Below are 16,721 nucleotides of genomic sequence, written 5' to 3'. Positions count from 1 at the left end.
TTTTATTTTCTCTTTATATAATTAATATTTTTAATTATATAAAATAAATACTTGTCCCGTGTATTGCATGGATCAAAATACTAATTTATTATGAGACGCATTGCAAATGGCTGCCACCATGTCAAGCCCACCATGCTACTGCCATTCTATGGTGGTCCGAGATTTTCCTCACCCCTGACCGCCATGGCACCACCATAGCCACCTTTTAAAGTCTGAGTTGGGCAAGGGTTCTCTTAGAGAAAGCACTTAAGATGAAGATAATCTCACCCTTAATAAAAATTTATATTATTTTAATAAAATTGATCGAATGGTTGAGATTAGAATCCATTCCCTTTACCTACATAAATCTGTAAAAATAAATTATAAACTATGCAGGAAAAAAAACTTACTGATCAGATTAGCTAATCAAAGACCTACATTCTGCATTAAATTAAATACCTAACAACATACACATAAGTACAAGGAGGCAGTGGCGGCATTCTACAATCTCACCGCTCATGCAATACCCCCTTCTCATAGTATATGGACTCAAGCAAGGAGATAAGCAGAATATACACAACATTGAATTTAAGAGTCAGGTTGCTCTGATTTCAATGGTGCACCTGATGATGATGCACAACTTCCATTCTGCAGATAGAGGCTGTTTGCAACCATGGAGTCACTCACTAACCCCACATCAACATCATCAAAATTGAGGGGACCTCTCACCTTCCGGTTGCTAAAAATGAAATCGGACATAAAATAGAATAGGGTCATCACACTTTCAGTAACAAGAACATGTTTCAAATTTCAAGGCATGAAGAAGAGCATACCCATTCAAACGGTTGTTGATGGCAGTCAGGTCTTTTGAAGGGCTCTGGTATGCATGAGTGCTCTCCCCAACACATGCATAATAGCTTTTTGAGCTGTGAGATATTAGAGCATCCATCTGTGAACACAAGAAAATGAAGATTTTGTTCTCTTAACAGAAGTTTTGTATCAGTTTGCAAATTACAAAATATATTCATCTGTAAAAAGAAAGAAATTGAACACTATAGTCCTCACATGCATCTTGCTTTTCTAGCATGGGTGATTGTTACTATCTCCCATCTTAATTATAACCAACATGTTAGAATTTTTTTTTTATTCTAATTAAAAGCAACAATCAACAGCTTTCGAGTTTAAGGATAAACTTATTTTATACCCTTGATTTATTGTTTAACTATATTTCTTATACATTTACTTATTCTCTATTCATTGGATTATGAGTACAGTCATTAAATATAACAATCACTTAAAGCAAATGACATCTTTGGAATAAAATTTGAATTTATGGTAGAATTAATTAAAAATAACTCATCTTATTACTTTTCTTGATCTTAATAATTTGCCTTATGTTGCTTATAATCAGGGCTTATAATCAGGACCGTAAGTAGCATTTGTTAAGCACTAACTAGTAAATGAAACTGGGAAATCATCAGTTCGAATAAATTCAAGAAAACAAGTTTAATTTAATACCTTGGATGATCGTAATGGAGAGACATAAACATTGTGTGTGGCGGATACTTTTTTTGGAGACATATCAGGAAGGGATGGGAAAGGTGATATTTTAGGAGAACCCGGACATTGAGCTAAATGTCCTGGAAAGAGAAGAGTCACACAAGTCAATGGATCACAAGATTGGCAAAGTAACCGAAGTCAGGAAAGCTATTGAAAGTAACTTTACTAATAAACACACCGTCATTTTTATTTATAACTTCAGGTATTCGGTCGCTTTTCGCAGTTGCTCCAGCAGGGCCAAGTTCAACCAGCAGTGGCTTTACAGAGGGAATGAATATTTCATTGTAAAATGTAATGATATCAACATGATCCTGTCCTGTTCTCTGTTTTCATTCAGATCAGTTATGAGGTCATAATTTTCAGAAAAGTTTAACATAAACATTGAATTTTAACCTTTGGTTACATACCCCATTTCGGCGTGCCAATGTCCAATCAACAAATACACTACGAAAAACTTGTGGTTTACATTGTGGTTGCTTTCTGTAGTTGTATATGATCTCCCGAAAAGTTAGGTTCAGTTGTGAAATCTGCATAACAGAATAGAATGAGAAAAAAGTAATAATAGAAAAACACATTACACACTAATGCTTGTAAGCCTAAAGACAAACCTTTGCGATTCCATAGAAACAACACAAGACAATTTGGTCAATATGACGGTTGAAAAAGAGAGATGTCCATTGACTTAGGATCCGCTGGAAAAGACAGTATACATTTTCCCTTATCTGCTGAGATAATTGTAGCCTTTCAACCATGCCACTTATTCTGACTGCTCCCAACTTAATGATCTAGTAAACAAAGGAAGTGTACACAAGCTGAAATGCTTAGAAATGATTTAGTGAAGAAACAAAAAATTAAATCTTTAAATAAACAGATGAATCAAAACAGCTGTCGCATCAGAGCATGAAATAACTCAAGTGGAAGTGGTGTAACAATTAATTTCCAAAAGGCAAAGAAAATTCTCAACATCAAAGGCAAACATTTAGATCTAGTTGTTCCTGAAAACAAATAATGGTCACAAAATTTGGAGCTTTGAAGTAACATAGATGTATTGCCACATTGAGTAGTGTATAAGTAAAAGCACATAAACACAGTTGCACACCAAAAGTAGTACTAGTTTCCTTAGAATCCACTAAAATAAAAAAAAAGGTAAAGATGGCTATCAGATGAACCCTGGTTAACAGCCTTTTGATAAACCAATACCTTGCCAAAAAAGATGTTGATCCCCGTTTCCGCACATGTTTCCCCTCCACCTCCTGGATTCGGCTTTGTTGGGCTGCATTGAATAAACATTCAACACAAAGCACCAAAAGTAAACAACAATAAAGTGGTTAAAATTGAAATAATGAAAATTTATACATGTAGTTACTGCCAGACCATTGTTATACCTAGCAAATGCTGACTGCAAAGGAGGTGGGGGTAGTTTTGACTTAAGGTTGCTAAAGGGAAGAAGCCGATCTTTCACTGGTGATGTGAAAGAATTTCTTTCCATTAACACATTTCGCTTTGGTGATCTGATATCCCCATTCTGAGCTGAAATTGATTAATTGACAGATGTTATTCAAATTGAAGTATGCATTTTCATCATGGGCTCTTTGAGGAACAATTATATGCATCATGTAGATAGCCATGACACTATGTGGAATGAAACACAGAGAATTATATGAAAAACAATGAAAACATGACTTCAAGTCATCAAGTTCGAACTGAAAAGAGAGAACCATTACTTGGTGAACTTTCAAGCTTAGGCAAGGTAGGCACCGGTGGCAGCCCTCCACATGAGAAGTTAATGTGCATTGCAATTTCATCCAATGATGGCATTGGTTCAGCTAACAGTCCAAGTCGATTTATCTCTTGAGAAAGGGCAGGTCTGGCAACTGCCAAAGAATTATACATTGAAGAACCCTTTTCCCATACCATGCTCTCCAAAAGTCGTTCTTCCAACGAATTAAGATGTCTCCTTAATTCCCTTGGGAGTGACTCTTCATGTCTAATGAAACTTTCAATCACCTTGCTAAGATCAAAGGCTGTAATTCCAGTCCTCTCCAGTACTGCAGGGAACAACATGGTTACAGTCTTGTGAGTAGCCAACACTAATTCTGCAGAACATGCAAGCATACACCGATGAAATCTTTCATTGGTGAGTAGAGAGGTTAAATTAGTTGCATGAAGTACTTGGGCTTCTGCTCTGCACATTGCTTCCAATACCCTGTAGTATAACTTCAGTGCTTCCAATCTTCGTTGTTCTGCCCATATATTGTCCATGAGGTTTGCACTTTGCAGGCTTCCAGTTACACATCGTTCTCCAAGAGGACTACTAGGAAATATAGCCTGCAATATAATCTGTGCTCTGCGCACCACATCACTAGTAACATCCCTATCACAAGATGTCAAAAATCTTTCCAGCTCTGGCGAGGGCTTCGATGCAAGTGGAGAAATGACAGTTCGAAGCCACTTTGCAGTAGTCATTGCTGTGCTTACAGGGGTGGCCGCCATCTTTGAATTTGCACTGCCAGGAATGCCATTAGCATGCGATGCGGGGGATCGGTGAGGTGAGAGTGGACTTACAATGGTCTTAACAGGCGATGCCATTGAATCAAATTTCCTCTAGAGCACAATAACAGATGATTTTAGATGTTATAACACAAGATAGAGCAATATTTTAGACCAAATTTTTCCATTGAACATACCTTTACACCACCTGATGAAACAGAACCTCCAGACAAGCTTCCAGAAGCTAATAGACTGTCATCCTCATTAATGAATAACCTCTCATCCAGTTCACTCTTGTCACGAATCATGTCATCATAATCTTTTTCTAACATATTTAAACTAGAAGGTAGAGATGATTCTTCCATCAGGTCTTTAAAATAAGTCAAACCATCTACAAAGAAAGGGATAATAACTATCAGTTAAAGACATCATGTATTCCAGCTGCATAAATAATTCAATGACACAAGGAAAATGAACCTTTATCGATATTCTCTAGGTTTTCAGTTTCGCACTCAGACGCCAAGCAGGGCTGCTTCTTCAATATATCAGCTATTACATTATTGGCTTTCTCCATTGTTTTCTTCAACTCATCTTCAGAAGTGTTATATATGTTGCAAAGTGATGCAAGGAGGTCCACGCCTTTATGACTCTTCTTCACTGAAAGAAATTTTGACGATGATATTAGTGTTGATGCCCCTTTAGAATAACTAGATGTTACAATAGTATGTCTTTTAGTTTGTTATTACTACTTAATTAGACATTACAATTCTGACATTACTATTCAATTAAATGTTACAATTTTCTGTAAAACTGCTGTAAATATCTGTAACATAAAATTTCTGTATTGTAAACAAGGTTGTTAGAATCGAGATTTTGCTGAAAATCAGTAGGTGAAAACTCGCTAGTGGGATCATAAAATCCTAGATTCCTAACACTTGTAGTTATGTATAATACATATATGTATAAAAAATAACAGAGATAAAGAAAATAAGCTATAAATCACAACATTAAACAAACTTAATTTAAAAATTCATAATCATAATAAATCATAATATATTAGTAGAATTAAAATTCTTAATTATATGTTATGTTTTATTTAGCTTTTTTTACTATCATTTAGTTTATTATATTATGTTATGTTTTGCATAATTTATTATTATTTAGCTTCTTTCTACATTATATGCTATGCTGATTTAAAAAACAAGTAAAAAGAGAAGCTAAACTTAATTCAAAAAAGAGGTCTAGCAGACTAAAAGAAAAAAGAAAAAACACTAAAAGCGTTGGGCCCATTGGCCCAATTCTCCTAACCCTAATCCTTTATTAACTTCATTCCTAAGTGCTGTCATGCAGGCTGGTGGTGACTGTGCATCTTCGACATCCAGCTGCTGCAACGCAAAGGGGTTGCAAATGGGAAAGGAGATAGGGTCCTGCAGAGAATGGGAGAGTTTCTCGAACACAGGAGGAATTCCATTTTAGGTTTTTCAAGGTCGCCAGGGATCAACAATTATACACTTTTGAGAGAAAAATTGCAATTCTACTACTACTCTGCCTCCCAGCAATCCTATCTTTGATTCAACACAGAACCCCTTCCTTGACTTGTAGGATCGTCTGATTTCATGAGTTAAATCATGAATTCAACAAATTGGGTATTAAACAAGAATGGCCCAAGGGGGCAGATCAGCTTTTGCCAACAGTATTCCTAAATTTTTCACATATGGTTCTTGATGTTTTCTAACATGGTATCAAAGCCTCATCAGAAAATCATAATATGACATGGTAAGTTAAATTCTCATAGCCCATATTTTTCTAACAATGAAAACAAATACACTTTCACCAAAATAGCCGACAATTAGGAATACCACGAGAACAAGAAAATTTTAAACAAAATGCAGGAAAAAGGGCATAACGAAGAGGATTACCAAACAGCGAGGAGTCGTGAATGTTGAAATTTCGAAAACGAGCAGGAACATGAATAATTAAGATGGCCTGTAACAGATTAAATACAACCAGCAAATAAGAAACTAATTCCTTCATTCCCCCCGCAGAAAAGGTAAAATGTTAAAAAGTAAATGGAGTAATTGAATTCATGTATAACAAGCATATCCTGAAAATAGTCAAATAAGTATTTTATTAAAAAATTCAAGTGTTCAAAGTTTTAATAATTCTCTTCACTATGTTCAAAAGGGGAAAAAAAAACTCCCCAGGAATGTTAGCAACAAAAATTAGTGCTATGAGTATATAAATTACCAAGATTGAAATTAAACCATTGGTGCAAGTCACCAAGTCTTTGAAACGGCTGAAAGCATGTACACGAAGTGCCAAGAAAAGCAACCATCCGAATCGATGATATTCAGATGCATGAACACTGACAGTCGAGTTCTTTTCGACAATTGTGTCAGTTGCCATGAAGAACTCTCCAAATACACGTTTATAGTACCTAGCACCATCAAACATACAAGATGTCATGTCATGTCATGTAGGCATGCTTCACTGCACAATGATAATCAAAATACAGCTAAAATAGGAAAGCTTGTCATTTAGCATCACAAAGTCTGAGAAATGACTAAATGATACAAACATGCCTCTGATGTCCTGAATAGTTAAAAGATAACATTACTATGAAAATAAGACCATAGCATAGTTCTAATTCCAAATAAGCACGTGGTCTTTGATAGGTTAACTACAGATTATTAGTTGTCCTGCAGTCCATATTTCGTTAAGTACTATAACCACTTCATAATGCATGTACCACCTTATGTTGACTACCTCTATTATAAATACATTTTCATTCGTTGTTTTTTTTGGTGACAAAAGACATTTCATTTATGATAGTATCATGATATTAATAAAATGCAATAACAGCAAATAGCATAACACATAAGGCAATGTGAGCTTCACTACCAAAAAACCACAACAGCTACCAAGGAAAGTGAGAATTATGACTACCGCTAGATGAAAGGACTTGAGTGATGAAATAACTATCAATGGAAAGCTATTCTTCCTAGAATTAGCATATGCCAGGTTTGCTTAATTATTATACCAAAGGAAATAATACATAGTGAAAGAAATTTAAATAATATCATAAATCAATGAATATTAGTGAGCATCTTCATACATCAATAAAAAAAATGTATGAAAAAAGTGGGGTACTAACTTGCTAAGAATCTTCAGGTGAATAGCATTGGCATGCATCTCCTTCACCTGGTATAGACATAGCAACATAAATAATGGCTTAATATAAAGCTATTCCAAGGATTAAATAATAAAGACCATCACCAAGAATATAAACTTTGCAAAATGCAATCATGATTCTCTGTTTAGTCAATACCTCAAGCCTGTTTTCCCAATCTGGGCCATATAGATTACTTAAAGTTGGACCAGCCTTTACAACAAACTGTGGAATTTCTTTAAAAAAATCTGCAATGCTGTTGAATAGAAAATAAATGTAACAGTAAATAATAGAACAGCGTGAGAAGTAAATATGAATATGCTAGCAAAAGTGTCAGTAAAATACTTAAGCTTAGCTGCTCTCAGTATACAACACAAGGTAGGCCCAGTGTTCTCAGTGTCTTCCTTCCCACCCTCCTCACTTTTCTGGATCAATTTCTTGACAGAGTATAAAATAAAAGCAAACCAATACCGCTCTGCTTCTTCAGACTGGAAAAAAATTAAACAACCTCATGAATTCAACAAAAAATTTCACGTTATACATTATATCAAAGAATAATGTTCATCCGTACTGTTCCATTCCCCATTGATGAAAAATTTGTCAGTAGAATATGCTTGGTTTCTCCAAACAGGTTCATTGCTTCTTTACAGCTTTTCTCTTCCAATGCTAGCCCATTCTGTCATTAAAAAAGTATATCAATGTAGAATTTAATGAGGTAAAGGGTCTAAATTTAAAACTAGGTAAATCTACTGCAAATAAAATAGAAAGAAAAAGAAAAAGCAAGCCATGCTGGACTGCTTTTGTTTTAAGATAAAACAAGTGAACAACAACATTAAAAAGAAAGACATCAAAGTTTAAAAGAATATAAAAAAATAGAAACATTAGAAGATGGTTAGCGTAAAAAATATAAAAGAAAAACAAAAACCAGATATAAAGAAAAGTTTGTCACACAGAACAGAAGATACTACAAAGGAGTGAACTAGAATTTAAGAAATGAGTGAGCTTGGCAGGAAGGTGGGGGTTTAGGCAAAAAAAATGTAGTGGGTTTAGCCGGAATATAAGGCCCACTAGGATTTAGCAAGAAAACGGAGAGCATAGATGCAAACAGGTAATAGCCAAATGTATTCTCCATAATTCAGTTGCTTCTTAGTTGTGATTCCAGCTTCTATGTTAACTATTCATTAGATGCTACAAATTTCTTGTAATGGCCAGCAACTGTGATACTCCACTACAGTGCTATAGTGGTACTATTTGTCGCTATTAACTACTTACAATGCTATGCACATGCAACGCTGTGGACAGGCATTGTCATGGTTCTAAATTACCGTTGCGGTCGTTGCAACATGAAATTATTATATATAAATGAAGATATATAAATACAGAACATAAACAAATAATTCTATAATAATAAAAATCAATCAAACCTCTTCCATAATTTTTCATTCCACACTCTTTTTTCCCTTTCCTAAAATGAATCATGTACACTCCGACGAACAATCTTTAGTCTTCTCTCTCTCTCTTAACATCCCACGTGACTATACTTATTAAACTAGAAGATTAAAACTTGAATCTGTTATTTTGTGACAAAAATGTGGAATAAAATGGTGTTGTTGATGATTGTGTTGGGGAATTTTCTATGATTTAAAATCACACTGCAATTGAGGATTGTTGTGGTTGCGGAAAGCACCACAATAACAATATTGTGGCTGCAGAAAACTGCAGTTTAGAACCGTTGTCGCACACATGCACACACTGTACCAATCAAACACAAATAGGCAACCAACTCAAAAATACAAGAGTTACACAATAAATATCTTCCCAAGTGACTTAACTTTGTAAAATACAGCAAAAGACCAATAAGCATGCTGTCATATCATAACAAACATAACAAAAAACGGAAAAAGACATCATGTAGTGAGAAAAAATCTATTGAATAATTGTCTTCATTTGCACACTCCTTTCTTTTACAGTAACAAACTGAGCAGGGTTGATGCATTCATTACTCCAGGCCAAGGGTTTCCTTCATCTTATTGACTCATCTTGCATATTCAGTTACATTTTTCTATATTTCACTTAAAAAAAATAATAATTTAAACACAGTATCCTTTATCACACACCAGGATGCCTAGCATGGCACAGTTAACCAATAAAAGGGAATTATTAATCAATGAAATATTTTTATCCGCTTTTCCTTATCTTTAGCTCAGAAAGAGGAAAATTTAACATAAAAAATACCTTACTAAAATAAAGAACACACCGAAACCTTTAACACCCCCACTAACTAGGAAACTTAAAGATATTAACTTTGTATATGCAGGTCACTCCCACTGAAAGCGCACACCCAATTATAGCATAAAACACAAAAAAAAAACAAAAAAAAAAAGTAATTCCTCCCGAGAAAACAAATAAAAAATACATACATCATAGAACACAAAACAAAGGGGAAATGAAAAACCTTGCAGAACTCAGCGAAGCGAGACTCGACTTGGTCGCCATTTTCAGGCTTGCCATCTTCCATGTTGGATTCAACTGCCAAACCCTAATTGACTCAGATCACGTGAAGAGGACCCGGAGTTGGCACCTGAAGCGCAACAAATTGCAAAAAAAACAGAAGAGGACTCGCGATGTGGCTGTGAAATTGAGAAACCCTAGCGCCAGTGAGTGAGGGAAGAAGGAGAGAAGCTGAAGAAGAAGAAGAAGAAGAAATGGAAAGAAAGAGAAAGAGCCAAAGAAACCCAATTGTGTTGTGTTTTTTCTGTTTGGTTCTGTTGTGTGTGTGGCTTTTTTTTTAGAAAATAAATAAATATTAAAATATTTTTTGTTAAAGAAATGAGAAAGTTGTCGAGTTTTGGCGCCACTTGTTATGCCCTACAGGATTTTCCCGCCAAAATGTAGTCTCGTGGGGAAAGGGTAATTGTGTAATTTCCTACTGCGGAGGCTTAACGTAACATTAAGTATGGACTTTCATTTTCTCTCACCCACTCTTCCTTTCATCTTCTGTTTCTCAATTCTTCCATACTAGAAAATTATTTTTCCTTTTCTTTTTAAGCTGAAAATTTAATAAAGTTTAAAACAATAACAGATTGAAAAAATAATTTAATATAAAATATAACAGTGGTGTCATATTGATCCGTATGTTTTAAAAAAATTCATATTTTTTAATACAATAAACATTTTTTATGAATTAATAAGTAAATTATATTCGGCTTATTTTAAAAATAAACAAACTACTCATTTTTTAATAAGTAAATTTTATTTACTTCTTAAAAAATAAGTTGTATTATAAAAAGACTAAATTATATTTTTAGTTTTTTTATTAAATTTTTAACTTTCATCTTTCAATTTATAATTTTGTAATTTTAGTATTTTTATTTTATAAAATCTGAATTTTTTTATACCCTTGTTAAAATTTCACTAGTAAATAATTAACATTATAATACTAATCATTTCTTGACAAATCACATGATAATTAATACTTACTAATATTTAAGTTAAATTTTAATTTTAGTTTTTATTAGTATTTTTAGTATGTGTAATGTATATGTTAAATATTTATTATATAATTAAATTTAAAATAAATTATGTATATAAATAATATTATATTTAAATATATGAATTATATTTAAAATTTGAATGGATAAATATTTTTAATTATATAAATTATATTTTAAATTCATGATAAATAATATATATTGTAATGTAAGATTTTTTTTTATTTATTGATGAGCTATTTTAAAAATATTAAAATTTAATTTATAAATAATTATAATAAATAAAAATTGAATTATTAGATGTGAAATTAAAAATATGTCTATAAACTTTCTTGTCGAAAAAAAATTAATAAAAACATTCTTGTGCATAGTTGTTTGTGTGTTTTTTTTATATAGAAATTGATTTTTATTTCATTTTATTATTTTATTGGATAAAAATAGATTAAAAGTAAAATTTAGTATAAATATTTTTAAATATCAATAGCCATGTCATTTAGCTAATGCTAGGTGATAATAATTGTTCTCCTTTTTATATGACACTTTATAATTCTTATAAAAAAATTAATTTACTTTTTATTTGTATATGATATTTGTAAGATGATGTATTTCTCTCTATTTTTTAAATTCTTCAATTTTCATTTATCTTTATATAGAATAATATTTTTTTATTTCTTTTATAAAAAAATAATGATAATTAAAAAAAGTAAAATTGATAATTCATTATTTTATTTTATAAACCTAATAATATCAACTAATATAATTAGTTATATTAATGGATAATTCAGCTATGGTTGGTTTGGATTAAAAGAGAGTGAGAGAGAAAAGGAATAGTGAAATGTATTTGGGTATAGTATTCAATTTGTTGAATATATATAGTACAATGATGTGTTTATAGGGTTGTAGTTTCTAAACGAAGCCATACAATTCTAACCAACTGAGAAAGTTAGTCATGGACATTAGTAGAAAAAATATAAACCTATGCTAGAGTTGTACAAGAAAGATAAGTGTATTACAAATACAAAGAAATTAAATAGAAAGATAAAAGGAGAATAAGGGGTAAAATATATACAAAGAAATAATCCTAAGTGTGTGGTTTAGCGATAGGGATTGATCCACGCTTAAGCAAGGTCAAGGATTTGAATCCTACCTTATATATGCAGTCGCGTTAAATCTTGGAGTCAACTAAAATATAAAATATATATATATATATATATATACAAAAAAAATTAAGTAGAAACAGAATAAGGGATAAGATATACTCAATAAGTTAAAAATGACTTATAATAAAAATAGAAGAAAGTAAATTCAATATAAAAAAAATAAGATAGTTGATTTTATAAAATTGAAAAATTAAAATTATAAAATAAAAAATAGAGATCAAATTTGTAAATTGTATATTAAAAAACCAAAATTACAATTTAGCTTCTTTTATATTATAATGGATTTTTATTTTTTAAGTTCAAACAAACTTTCTCTAAAAAAAAAGTTCAAACAAACTTAATCATTATGTATTAATAAAAATTACTTAACCATTAATTATGTTAGTAATTTTGAAATTTTCTTTTAATTTTGCGTTAGAAAATTTGAAAGTTTAAAAGTTTTTCTTTTAATTTTAGGTTAGTAATTTTGAAATCTTCTCTCAGTTTTTATTTTTTTAATTTAAATCTAATTAATGCTTGCCTACAGTAGCACGAATTTAATTACTTACGTACCTTTCTGTTTCAAATTTAATTGAATTTATTTCTGAATTCAAGTAGTGTTTGAACTCAATTTTCAAAATTTAATTTATGATTAAATGCAATTTATTCTTGTATTGAATTCTCATAAAGTTGAAACCACTATTTTGATTCTTAGTTTTAATTATGGAAATCTCTATCTCTATACATTAAAAGAGGTATCTGAACTCAACGTAACTTACTCTTCTTCCTCAATTCTACACAAAATTTGTTGTGTTTATGGGTATTTTAAATTGCTTGCTGATCTGATTTATCCATGAAACTATGTTATTAGTATGTGTAATAAATTATAATAAATTATATATTTAAATAAATATTATATTTGAATATATAAATTATAATTAAAATTTGTATAAATAGATATTTTAAATATAAAAATTATATTTTAAATTTAAAATAAATAATTTACATTATAAAATAATATTTTTTATTTATTGATAATTATTTAAAATATTAAAATTTAATTCATAAATAATTATGTAAATAAAAACTGAATTAGATAAAAAATTTATTTTTAAAAAAATATTTTTGTTAAAAAAAATCTTTAAAAACATTATCGCATAAGATAAAAATTTGTGTTTAATATATAAATGTTGGTTATTGAGACAAGTTTGTTGTAACATCCTATTTTTTAAAAATATTAATCTTATTAATATTATTATATTATAGACAGAAGTATTAATTATTTTTATAAAAGAGAAATTATTTCATTATACTTATATATTTAATTTACTGGGATAAGGGAAATAAGTCGGGTTGACCCAGTTCAATGGACTTTTAAGAGAGAGGTTAGACAAGGTTAACGCGTCTATCTCATTTTACATTCCGAAGGATTAAGAGAGAAAAGGAAGAGAAGGAGGAGCTTGGAGGAGAAGTGCTCAAAATCATCTCAAACTACATCAAACTAATCTTATCGACACAATAAAGTATGAGGATGAAAATGAGTGATTCGTATGTGGGATTTCAAGAGAGAATGGGTAGTGGGAGAAATCCTAAATTTTTAAGATTTTTCCATTTCCTCTCTAAAGCTGAAATTGATGGTCCAATTAGGTTTTAAATTGAATTGTGAAAATGTTTATTGTATTATTTGGTAAAATTAATATTTTGGTAGATAATTGAATCCCTTTGAAATGTCTCTAAGAGTTAGGGTTTCATGAGAAATTTGGATGTTGTTAATTGATATATGGTTTCATGAAATTAATGTTGTATGACGTGTTTTTGTGTAAAAATAATTGTTTATGACCAATTGAATTAGAAAATGGACGACTGAATGATTGATTGTAAATTTGTGGGGTGATTTGTTCATGTTGTGTTTTCTGGAAAATGCGTTGGCGTCGAGCGTGAATTCTTGGTGCTGGGAGGAGAGTTCCGGTGCTTTCTGTGGCTCCTTAGCGCCATACATGGATTCTTGGCACCGGATGCGAGAGAGACTTGGTACTCTGTATGGCTCCTTAGCGTCGGGCGAAATTATAATTTTGTCGGGCGTGAAATTGTGTGTGTACTCTCTGTTTTGGCTTAAAGTCAGGCACAACTTGGTGAAGCCGACACAGACTATAAACATGCTATATGTATTGATGTATTTGATGATGATTGTGAGTTGTATGATGCCTATAGATGGCTATTGTATGATTAAGTATGGATGGTGTGTGTTTGGATAAATTGGTTTACAGATGTGACTTATTATTAATTATGCATTGCCATGGAAAGAAAAGATGAAAATATGAGGTGACTTGAGATGAGCATTGGTGCATGTTGCATACACATTTACCCTGGCCATGAATGGTGCTTATCAGGGGATACATCTTTATACACTGACCATAAGTGGTGATTAACAGTTGGCACCGATCATAAGTGATGTAAATGGTATGGGATGTATTTTTTTATACATTGGCCATAAGTGGTGATTAATGTTGGTCGTGATAGAACACGAATCTAGAAGGGGTTGAATAGATTCTTCACTTAGATGGTTTTCTATGTTCTTTAAAAAGTTTCTTAATCTCTTCTTTCTTTTTTCAATATCAATTAATCAAATTTAGATTACAATTCATTACAAAATATCAAATATAACGTGCAACAGATCAAATTCTTGTAATCCAAATTGATTTTAGAAATTACCTTATTTCTTTTATTATTACCAAACTGCATATACGATAAACTGAGTATGAACAACAATTGATAACATATAAAGAAACTGTTTCTTGAAATTCCTTTTAACAAATATCACAAGATGATAATAGAATTATACCAAGAGATGAAGGTTAAGAGTAGGGGTGGGTATACAGACCGATCTGACCCGTTTAAGGCCCGGTCCGTAAAACCCGCGCTTTATACGGGCCAGATAGGTCCGGTTCGTAAAATAAATGGACTTATTTTTTAAGTCCGTATCCGGCCCGACAAAATTCGTGGATAATGGACTGGTCCGCGGGCCTAAATAATGGTTCAAAAAAATAAATTTTTAAAAAATAAAAATACATAAAATTAGAAGAAAAATATATATTTTTTATTTATAGGCTAAATTTTATCATAATAAAATTTATCAATAGTTAAAATGGTTTAAAATACTAAATATTAAAATATTAAAATAAAAATAATTACAAATATTTAAATAATAGTACCAAACCTTCAATAATAAAAACATCAAAATGTCATAAAAGTAATTCAAATGACAAATACATACCAACTAAACATAATTTTAATGTCATAATAATTTAAAAAAATAAAAAACACAAATTATTAAAATCGTAATATTTAAAAATATTAATTAGTGAAGTCCGCGGACTAGCCCGCAAGCCCGCAAATTAAATTCCCCAAGTCCGCGGACTTCACGGGCCGAACTCAAAAATTAGACATAGTCATACGGATTTTAAAAAAATAGGCATGTTATCTGCGAAATCCGCAGACTTACGGATCGGTCCGCGGACCTGGATCCATCTACCCACCCCTAGTTAAGAGGGAATTACACAATGATCTATACTGGTTCAGCCATACAAGGGCCTACATCTAGTTTTTGACTTAGCACACCACTAAATTAAGTTATTCCACTATAATATTCTTTACACACCATGTACAAGCAATATTACAATTAGAATGAAAACCACACAATCTTGAATCCATAAGATTTCGTAAACAAAGATTTTTGCACCCCACAATAAACTACTTGAGAGAAAACAATCTCAAGATTTTCTTTTAAGTCTTATTAAGACACCTTATCTCGAAGAGTAATACAACCAAAATTTCAAACAAAGATTAAAGATAAAAATAATACACCTAAAATGTGTAGAATGATCTTGTTCAAAGATTAGCTCATAAACTTCTTGAAATCTTTCAAGAACTCATCTTCTTTAATCAATCTTTAGAACTTGTATTCTTTCTGAAAAGTTTGTGATATTTTTTTGTTCTAAAATGTTTTTCAGAGAATATATGATTTTTTTTAATGTTTTTTTAAAAGAGTTATATTTATAATGCAAAGAAGATTTCAACATTTAAAAATTTTGTAACAGTTGTAATCTATTACCTGTGAAGGTAATCTATTACCAAATTGTTAAAAACTAAAACCACATTGATTTTAGAATAGAGGTAATCTATTACCAAGAATGATAATCGATCATCCCATGTTTCTTAGTAGGCATATTACTCAATTTTCACAATGGTAATCAATTACTACATGGGGTAATTAATCAACCCGATGCAAAATTGCTTGTTTCACACAAAAGTCACCATGGTAATCTATTACCAAGCATGGTAATCGATTAAAACAGTGAGGATGCTAAGTTTCAGTAATCTATTACCTGACTTAACATTGAATTCTTTTAAATGATGCAAAGTTTCATTTAATGTTAAAACACTTTATAATCTATTACCAAACATGGTAGTCTATTACATTATGTTTTCTCATAAAATGAAAATTATTGAGATGTGTTTACTAAAAAACAAGATAAGTTTTGAAAATAAGCAATCATAACAAGCAACCACATACGAGCCTAAGTCTTATGAAACAACCAATACAATATCCTTTCAACATAGGCCAAAAATATAAAATGAAGCAAATTTGAACAAAGCTACATCAAAACTAAAACTACTTCTTCAATCCGGCTTCAAACTTAACAGTATTTTGGCTTGTTAGCCTGCCTAACCTGTCCCACCTAGCCTCCTAGCTTGCTAGGCTAATTGGTGGGTTGGGGCGGGCTAGGCCGTTAGCCTTTTTTTGTTTGTTTATTATTGTTAATGTAAGTTTAATTAAATCGCTTTAGATTTATTTTGTGTATATTATGTGATTTTTTGTTCAACAAATTTGTT

The 16,721-nt window shown here is 31.3% G+C and overlaps 1 protein-coding gene across 2 annotated transcripts; it reads right to left on the bottom strand.

The window, feature by feature from the left end:
• Window positions 1-397: 397 nt before the first annotated feature.
• On the bottom strand, window positions 398-9,975 carry RBR1 (retinoblastoma-related 1). 2 transcript variants are annotated; one of them, XM_083062057.1, is made up of 18 exons: window positions 9,654-9,975; window positions 7,770-7,874; window positions 7,544-7,686; window positions 7,358-7,454; window positions 7,184-7,230; window positions 6,277-6,466; window positions 5,949-6,015; window positions 4,507-4,686; window positions 4,227-4,420; window positions 3,264-4,143; window positions 2,925-3,069; window positions 2,740-2,812; window positions 2,148-2,324; window positions 1,947-2,066; window positions 1,718-1,862; window positions 1,498-1,619; window positions 813-928; window positions 398-718 (listed from the first exon to the last, which is right to left on the bottom strand). In XM_083062057.1, the coding sequence occupies exons 1-18, from the start codon at window positions 9,714-9,716 to the stop codon at window positions 568-570; spliced, it is 3,015 nt and encodes a 1,004-aa protein (XP_082918183.1). In that variant the 5' UTR covers window positions 9,717-9,975; the 3' UTR covers window positions 398-567. The 2 variants fall into 2 exon arrangements, with proteins under 2 accessions (XP_082918183.1, XP_082918184.1); XM_083062058.1 differs by lacking the exon at window positions 9,654-9,975 and adding an exon at window positions 8,623-8,694.
• Between the last annotated feature and the right edge of the window lie 6,746 nt (window positions 9,976-16,721).

This window comes from Cajanus cajan, chromosome 8 (genome assembly GCF_000230855.2).
Source record: "Cajanus cajan strain Asha chromosome 8, NIPB_CcT2T_4, whole genome shotgun sequence".
Classification (NCBI taxonomy): Eukaryota; Viridiplantae; Streptophyta; class Magnoliopsida; order Fabales; family Fabaceae; genus Cajanus; species Cajanus cajan.
Note: the sequence above shows the minus strand (reverse complement) of the source record. Positions and strands in the feature narration are given on the sequence as shown.

Excerpts from the sequence above, each read along its gene's own strand:
- RBR1 (XM_083062057.1), bottom strand. The coding sequence starts at position 9,716 with ATGGAAGATGGCAAGCCTGAAAATGGCGACCAAGTCGAGTCTCGCTTC. Across the intron at positions 4,144-4,226 it reads TTTCATCAGGTGGTGTAAAG|AGGAAATTTGATTCAATGGC; the intron begins GTATGTTCAATG and ends ATTGTGCTCTAG. Across the intron at positions 929-1,497 it reads CTCCATTACGATCATCCAAG|ATGGATGCTCTAATATCTCA; the intron begins GTATTAAATTAA and ends TTGTGTTCACAG.